The sequence below is a fragment of the Protopterus annectens genome, chromosome 12.part0 (assembly GCF_019279795.1).
Source record: "Protopterus annectens isolate FY-2018-M chromosome 12.part0, PAN1.0, whole genome shotgun sequence".
Lineage (NCBI taxonomy): Eukaryota > Metazoa > Chordata > Ceratodontiformes > Protopteridae > Protopterus > Protopterus annectens.
In genome coordinates, this window is record NC_056746.1 from 24,616,421 (window position 1) to 24,625,141 (window position 8,721).

At 46.2% G+C, this 8,721-nt stretch overlaps 1 protein-coding gene across 1 annotated transcript in view; it reads right to left on the minus strand.

Moving 5' to 3' along the window:
* Window positions 1-8,721, minus strand: part of LOC122817313 (extensin-2-like) — a 158,187-nt gene that overhangs the window by 12,977 nt on the left and 136,489 nt on the right. Inside the window, exons 2-4 of the mRNA XM_044090535.1 lie at window positions 4,167-4,511; window positions 3,665-3,992; window positions 434-808 (exon numbers count right to left, since the gene is read on the minus strand). Coding sequence (XP_043946470.1) covers window positions 434-808; window positions 3,665-3,992; window positions 4,167-4,511 — 1,048 coding nt within the window. The remainder of the gene's footprint in view (window positions 1-433; window positions 809-3,664; window positions 3,993-4,166; window positions 4,512-8,721) is intronic.

The window sequence follows — 8,721 nt, forward strand, 5'->3', positions numbered from 1 at the left end:
TGTATTGCAAGGAGGTGGCTCAGTGCATTGCAAGGAGATGGGCTCAGTGCATTGGATGGAGATGGGCTCCGTGCATTGCACGGAGGTGGGTTCAATACATTTTAAGGAGGCGGGCTTGGTACATTTGAAAGGAGATGGGCTAGGTGCTTTGTAAAGAGGTAGGCTCAGTACATTGTAAGGAGGGTGGGCTCAGTACATTGTAAGGAGGTGGGATCAATACATTGTAAGCAGGTGGGCTCAATGCATTGTAAGGATGTGGGCTCAGTGCATTGCAAGGTGTGCTCAGCAAATTGTAACAAGGTGGGCTCAGTGCATTGTAAGGAGGTGGGCTCAATACATTGTAAGGAGGTGGGCTCAGTACATTGTAAGGAGGTGGGATCAATACATTGTAAGCAGGTGGGCTCAATGCATTGTAAGGAGGTGGGCTCAGTACATTGTAAGGAGGGTGGGCTCAGTACATTGTAAGGAGGTGGGATCAATACATTGTAAGCAGGTGGGCTCAATGCATTGTAAGGATGTGGGCTCAGTGCATTGCAAGGTGTGCTCAGCAAATTGTAACAAGGTGGGCTCAGTGCATTGTAAGGAGGTGGGCTCAATACATTATAAGGAGGTGGGCTCAGTACATTGTAAGGAGGTGGGATCAATACATTGTAAGCAGGTGGGCTCAATGCATTGTAAGGATGTGGGCTCAGTACATTGTAAGGAGGTGGGCTCAATACATTGTAAGGAGGTGGGCTCAATACATTGTAAGGAGGTGGGCTCAGTGCATTGTAAGGAGGTGGGCTCAGTACATTGTAAGGAGGGTGGGCTCAGTACATTGTAAGGAGGTGGGATCAATACATTGTAAGCAGGTGGGCTCAATGCATTGTAAGGATGTGGGCTCAGTGCATTGCAAGGTGTGCTCAGCAAATTGTAACAAGGTGGGCTCAGTGCATTGTAAGGAGGTGGGCTCAATACATTGTAAGGAGGTGGGCTCAGTACATTTTAAGGAGGTGGGCTCAATACATTGTAAGGAGGTGGGCTCAGTGCATTGTAAGGAGGTGGGCTCAGTACATTGTAAGGAGGGTGGGCTCAGTACATTGTAAGGAGGTGGGATCAATACATTGTAAGCAGGTGGGCTCAATGCATTGTAAGGATGTGGGCTCAGTGCATTGCAAGGTGTGCTCAGCAAATTGTAACAAGGTGGGCTCAGTGCATTGTAAGGAGGTGGGCTCAATACATTGTAAGGAGGTGGGCTCAGTACATTGTAAGGAGGTGGGCTCAATACATTGTAAGGAGGTGGGCTCAATACATTGTAAGGAGGTGGGCTCAGTGCATTGTAAGGAGTAGGGCTCAGTACATTGTAAGGAGGGTGGGCTCAGTACATTGTAAGGAGGTGGGATCAATACATTGTAAGCAGGAGGGCTCAATGCATTGTAAGGATGTGGGCTCAGTGCATTGCAAGGTGTGATCAGCAAATTGTAACAAGGTGGGCTCAGTGCATTGTAAGCAGGTGGGCTCAATACATTTTAAGGAGGTGGGCTCAGTACACTGCAAGCAGGTGGGCTCAGTACATTATAAAGAGGTGGGTCCAGTGCATTGTAAGGAGGTGGGCTCAATATGTTGTAAGGAGTTGGGCTCAATACATTGTAAGGAGGTGGGCTCAATACATTGTAAGCAGGTGGGCTCAGTACATTGTAAGCAGGTGGGCTCAGTACATTGTAAGGAGATGGGCTCAGTGCATTGCAAGGAGGTGGGCTTAGTGCATTGCAAGGAGGTGAGCTCAGTGCATTGCAAGGAGGTGAGCTCAGTGCATTGCAAGGAGGTGGGCTCAGTGCATTGTAAGGAGATGGGCTCAGTGCATTACAAGGAGGTGGGCTCAATACATTTTAAGAGGCGGGCTTGGTACATTGTAAGGAGGTGGGCTCAGTGCATTGTAAGGAGGTAGGCTCAGTAATTTCTAAGGAGGTGGGCTCAGTACATTGTAAGGAGGTGAGCTCAATACATTGTAAGGAAATGAGCTCAGTGTATTGCAAGGAGGTGGCTCAGTGCATTGCAAGGAGATGGGCTCAGTGCATTGGATGGAGATGGGCTCCGTGCATTGCACGGAGGTGGGTTCAATACATTTTAAGGAGGCGGGCTTGGTACATTTGAAAGGAGATGGGCTAGGTGCTTTGTAAAGAGGTAGGCTCAATGCATTGTAAGGAAGTGGGCTCAATACATTGTAAGGAGGTGGGCTCAGTACATTGTAAGGAGGTGGGCTCGGTGCATTGTAAGGAGATGGGCTCAGTACATTGTAAGGAGGGTGGGCTCAGTACATTGTAAGGAGGTGGGATCAATACATTGTATGCAGGTGGGCTCAATGCATTGTAAGGATGTGGGCTCAGTGCATTGCAAGGTGTGATCAGCAAATTGTAAGAAGGTGGGCTCAGTGCATTGTAAGGAGGTGGGCTCAATACATTTTAAGGAGGTGGGCTCAGTACACTGCAAGCAGGTGGGCTCAGTACATTATAAAGAGGTGGGTTCAGTGCATTGTAAGGAGGTGGGCTCAATACGTTGTAAGGAGTTGGGCTCAATACATTGTAAGGAGGTGGGCTCAATACATTGTAAGCAGGTGGGCTCAGTACATTGTAACAGGAGGGCTCAGTACATTGTAAGGAGATGGGCTCAGTGCATTGCAAGGAGGTGGGCTCAGTGCATTGTAAGGAGGTGGGCTCATTGCATTGTAAGGAGGTGGGCTCAATACATTTTAAGGAAGTAGGCTCAGTACATTGTAAGGACATGGGCTCAGTACATTGTAAGGAGGGGGCTCAATACATTGTAAGGAGGTGGGCTCTATACATTGTAAGGAGGTGGGCTCAGTACATTGTAAAAAGGTGGGCTCAGTGCAGTGCATTGTAAGGAGGTGGGCTCAATGCATTGTAAGGAGGTGGCCTCAGTGCATTGCAAGGAGGTGGGCTCAGTGCATTGCAAGGAGGTGGGATCAATACATTGTAAGGAGGTGGGCTCTATAAATTGTAAGGAGATGGGCTCTATACATTGTAAGGAGGTGGGCTCAGTACATTAGAAAGAGGTGGGTTCAGTGCATTGTAAGAAGGTGGGCTCTATACATTGTAAGGAGGTGGGCTCAGTACATTATAAAGAGGTGGGTTCAGTGCATTGTAAGGAGGTGGGCTCAATATGTTGTAAGGAGTTGGGCTCAATACTTTGTAAGCAGGTGGGCTCAATACATTGTAAGCAGGTGGGCTCAGTAAATTGTAAGGAGATGGGCTCAGTACATTGCAAGGAGGTGGGCTCAGTGCATTGCAAGGAGGTGGGCTCAGTGCATTGTAAAAAGATGGGCTCAGTGCATTGCAAGGAGGTGGGCTCAATACATTTTAAGGGGCGGGCTTGGTACATTGTAAGGAGGTGGGTTCAGTGTATTGTAAGGAGGTAGGCTCAGTAATTTGCAAGGAGATGGGCTCAGTGCATTGCAAGGAGGTGGGCTCAATACATTTTAAGGAGATGAGCTTGGTACATTGTAAGGAGATGGGCTTGGTGCATTGTAAGGAGGTAGGCTCAGTGCATTATAAGGAGGTGGGCTCAATACATCGTAAGGAGGTGGGCTCAGTACATTGTAAGGAGGTGGGCTCAATTCATGGTAAGGAGGTGGACTCAGTGCATTGTAAGGAGGTGGGCTCAGTACATTGTAAGGAGGGTGGGCTCAGTACATTGTAAGGAGGTGGGATCAATACATTGTAAGGAGGTGGGCTCAATGCATTGTAAGGAGGTGGGCTCAGTGCATTGCAAGGTGTGCTCAGTACATTGTAAGAAGGTGGGCTCAGTGCATTGTTAGGAGGTGGGCTCAGTATATTGTAAGGTGGTGGGCTCAGTACATTGTAAGAAGGTGGGCTCAATACATTGTAAGGAGGTGGGCTCAGTGCATTGTAAGGAGGTGGGCTCACTGCATTGTAAGGAGGTGGGCTCAGCACATTGTAAGGACATAGGCTCAATACATTATAAGGAGGTGGGCTCTATACATTGTAAGGAGGTGGATTCTATACATTGTAAGGAGGTGGGCTCAGTACATTTGAAGGAGGTGGGCTTAGTACATTGTAAGGAGGTAGGCTCAATAGATTGTAAGGATGTGGGCTCAATACATTGTAAGGAGGTGGGCTCAATACATTGTAAGGAGGTGGGCTCTATACATTGTAAGGAGGTGGGCTCAGTACATTATAAAGAGGTGGGTTCAGTGCATTGTAAGGAGGTGGGCTCAATACATTGTAAGGAGTTGGTCTCAATACATTGTAAGGAGGTGGGCTCAAAACATTGTAAGCAGGTGGGCTCAATACATTGTAAGCAGGTGGGCTCAGTAAATTGTAAGGAAATGGGCTCAGTGCATTGCAAGGAGGTGGGCTCAGTACATTGGAAGGAGGTGGGGTTAGTACATTGTAAGCAGGTGGGCTCAATACATTGTAAGGAGGTGGGCTCAATACATTGTAAGGAGGTGGGCTCAGTACATTGTAAGGAGGTAGGCTCAATACATTCCAGCACTGACAATGAAGTTGTGTCTGGTCACTATGCACTGTGAATGCAATGATGCAAGTGGTATCACTCCCCGGTTATCTATGGTTTTGTCTGGACTGGTAAAATTGTGCAGCAGCCATTGCCACACCCAGACATGTTAGGGGGATGGGGATGGGCAAGGCACACTTATTATCACTTGTATAGGTGGGTGGACACCATTCCACATGACTGCAGCACTATAATTTGAGTCAACATCAAGGAAGATGACTCTGATAGCTCTGTACTCTGGGAATTTGTGGTGAAAGCGGGATCACATCCTACAGTGGTGGAGTTGAACTTTCAAGATATGACCATAGATTGCATCTACTTTGTTTTCTTGCAGTGCTGGGGCTTGATTCAGTCTGTGGTAGGACTGTGCACATGGACCCTGATAGAATATCCCTTGTGTCGAGTGTGATGATCACCATTGTCCATGAGCTTGATGATAATCGGGACCAGAGATGGCAGACTCAGAGCACACAAGCAACAACAAAGGGATAGAATTATGGTTCCATGCCTGTGCACACTGAGGAGGCATTCCAGGTGTTGAAACAGATGGGTGTTGTGACCCATGTCCTGATTGACCCCCATAACAGGGGGTAGCAGGTTGACTGCCCATGGTAACAGTATTACTTTCTCAACAACAGTGTCTGTAGTTTGACTTCAGATTTCCTGTGTCAGACCACCTTGCATTCTGACCAACTCATGGCCATAATGTGCATGGCCTGTAGAGGCAGACAGGGTACTAGATGCAGTGTGTCTCATGGAGACACATAATAAGGCACATTTGCCAATAATGACCTTAGTAACAGTGTATACGCCCTGCCTCTATATTTTATGTCACTGTGCAGTTGGTGCATGTCTTCCACAAGTTACAGTGCATACTCTACATCTCCAAAATGCTGTGGGTGGCAGATGTGTGTGCCTGGATCACGGATGTGCACATTCACTGATTAATTCAGAGTGTCACAGCCATTTTAGGGACAGTCCTGGATTCATAATCATAGCACATTCCTCATGTTTCTTCCTTCTGGTGGGATGCCCACAACAGTGATGGTGTGCATTACAGATGGTGTGTTGGTTAGGGATATAGGTGGTGCTTATAAGGGACTTACAGATACAAAATATCTGACGTACTGGTGAAGTTGTGTGTTCAGCATGAACCTCTACAAGCTGTTTTGTAATGATGGATGCAGGTGACACCTTCCCTTATAGTGTTATAGACAGTGCCACTGCAATACTGACAAGGCGATTTGCATGTGTCATCATCATTTGCCACAGATGCCCTGATTATTATGTTGTCATTTTGGGCTGGCAACCCCACCAGTGGAGACTGTGAAAGCATGAACACACAAGACACCGCTGTCATCTCCCACATGTATGCTTCCATAACCTTCTGTGATACGTAAAGTGATGCACATGAATATACTGATATAGTAACAGTCGACTGACATATACTGCTGTACAGGTCATTGCAGCTACAGATCAGAGTACCTGGAAGGGCAGGTATACCTGCAGGCTTTGGTCATTCCTTCACTTCAATCGTGCAGAAAAGTGCACTGTAGTGAACTGTAATAGGCATTACTATGCTAATACTCCTTTTGACTCACTGGTGGTTTGTGCCAGCCCAACTCCCACATCCAAGCCACCCCCAGGTGCACAGGGCCAGTCTCTATGGCCAGTAAATGGTATTAAAACCACCTTGACATCTTGCCTTTCCCCTTTGAATGGAGCATCATATTGCTAACACTTCTTCACTACTGTTGTAAAACTTATTATGGTCATCCACAAAATTCACATCCTTCACTAGTTCCTGCCAAAGCCAGTGGTGAAAATGCTTGCCTTGTGGCATCTTGGCACAAGAGGCAAATGGCATATGTGGAAAGGGACTGCAGTAACACGTCTGTCTAGTGAACGTTTCACGGGACTGGTTTCCTTAGGTGGTCCAGCCAGTACCTGCACTGTGGGAATGCACATAAATATGGCTACAGTGTCCTTCCTATTTATAGACCAGGTTATCACCCACAGTTACTGCTATGTCTATCCTTCCCCCAACAGTTATGTACTATAGACATGCATCAACATATGGCCCTGGAACCCCATAGCTTTTATGGCATAACCTGCACACGACTTCCTGTGTTATTGGTTTTCACCTTCCCCTGTCATAGTCATACTGTTCAATGCCACAACTGTGTCATGGGTTCTCAGTCGGACATATACCATAACAGCTGTTTCACTCTTATTTAACTCCAATACAGAGTTTATTGTTGTTGCCAAGATAATTTTCTTAGCAGGACTCCTTCCTTCACTCTGGGAAGCTCCATATCTACAAAGGCATTACTGAAAATCTTCTGTTTTTAAGTTGTATGGCTACAAATTATTGATGCACAAAATGTCACTGATTCTTTATATTGTGGCTACAATAGCCAATTAGCATGAAAATTATGGTAACAGTCAGTTACCACAGCAGTTACGTTACTGAAGCCAGTTAGCGCTACTGTAGGCAAATTGCTGTCGGTGCACACTGTGCTATTCAGACACGTCAGAGTGAGCTGTTCAAATCACAATGAAAATGAAATACGTGACCTGTATGTATATAACATGAGTATACTCATGCAGTACTACAGCCATGTCAACATGTCATGTGCAGTGCTATGTGATATGTGAATAAAAGGCAAGCATCCATGAACACAAGGGTAGCATTTTGCTTCTCCAGTGGACCTGAGTGTACATGGCTACTGTAGGCACTGTGGAATGCAGGGCTCCAGCACTGTGTGCCAAAAACAAGATTTTCTTCATCCTGTTCAGGAATTTAAGGGAGCCCTTTTCTGGCCATTATGATGGTCCATTGTGAATAATGGACACCTGGTATGAGCTGTCAGAAATGCTAGCCAATGTCACTGGCATCACCCATTGAGATGTGTAGTGTCATCTTCACCACAGTGACCTAAACTGGTGCAACCTTGATCTTATTCACCAATGAGAGGCAGAGGATCTGGTGAGGGAGCTAGAAATGTCAAGTGAGCATTTTTACTACCACTGTGTTCTGCTATCCAAAGGTGTAGCTTGAGTGGGGCACAATTGGCAGATGCTGATCAGTGTTTAGTGTATTTTTGGTCATGACTGGAGTGCTTTAATGCTTTATGTGTGGCATAAACTGTAGGAAGCTGCTTTGCTGCAAATGCAGCAACATGCTTGCTACCAAAAACTTATTTAGAGAGTCTCAAATATACTTTTTTTTTTGCTCAACGTTGAATGGGCCACCAGATAGAGGATGTTAGCTATGGCTCTACTACTATTTTAAGTATTATACATACATACTTAACAGTATATTTCTTGTTTTTCATCAGTGTAGGAGCAGCAGCTGTTCATAGCTAAGCAGAAAGCAGGAACACCTCTCTAGGCATTAAGATATATACATGTTGTGTGGCAGTCCATTTCATGTCTGTACTGATGCTATACAAATGCATGTAACTGATGATGTTTTTCTGACAGGTCCAGTTGCAGAGGAGGAGAAATAGGAGTGCCCCAGAGCACCTCAGTCTCTGCCAGTCATTGTGCCTGGCACTGCAGGGTGGACTGAAATCTTCTGTGCTGGAAATGACCTGGAAGAGTCAGTGATGCCTTTTGTGTTTGCTTGTTGGATGAGGGTGGGAGGGTGAAGGCTCCTACTTTGAGGTGGACAAGGCATTTTCCAACATGACATGTGGAAGCTGCTTTCTACTGAGGTGTATCTACAGCTGGATTCCTGTACAGGAAACATTGACTGTCTTCTGTTATGGCTGGACCAATCACGGGGACTCAGATGAGTCATATCTGGACTTGTTGCCCTCTGTATCTATACCAGGACCCTACCATATTCCTATCCTCATTGGCTTCCTCCTTTTTGTGGCAGTCCCTATTTGTTGTTTATTGCCCAACCTTCCCCGTTATTACTTATCTACTCTCTGTATGTATGCATCCATCCAGTGCACCCTGTCTGTCTGCCTGCGCATGTCTTCTGTTTTTACCTCCCTGCACCTGCTATCTGCCCTTCTCTGTCTACCCATCCTCAGCCTTCCCTCATTACTTTCATCACTTAGTCTTCTTCTGCACAACTTGCAGAAGGAAGTGTTTTTCCTGCATAAAAATTACCCTTCCTTCTCCCCAGTCTTTCACCCCTTATGGTTACCCTTCTGTATTTATGGCTGTTCACTG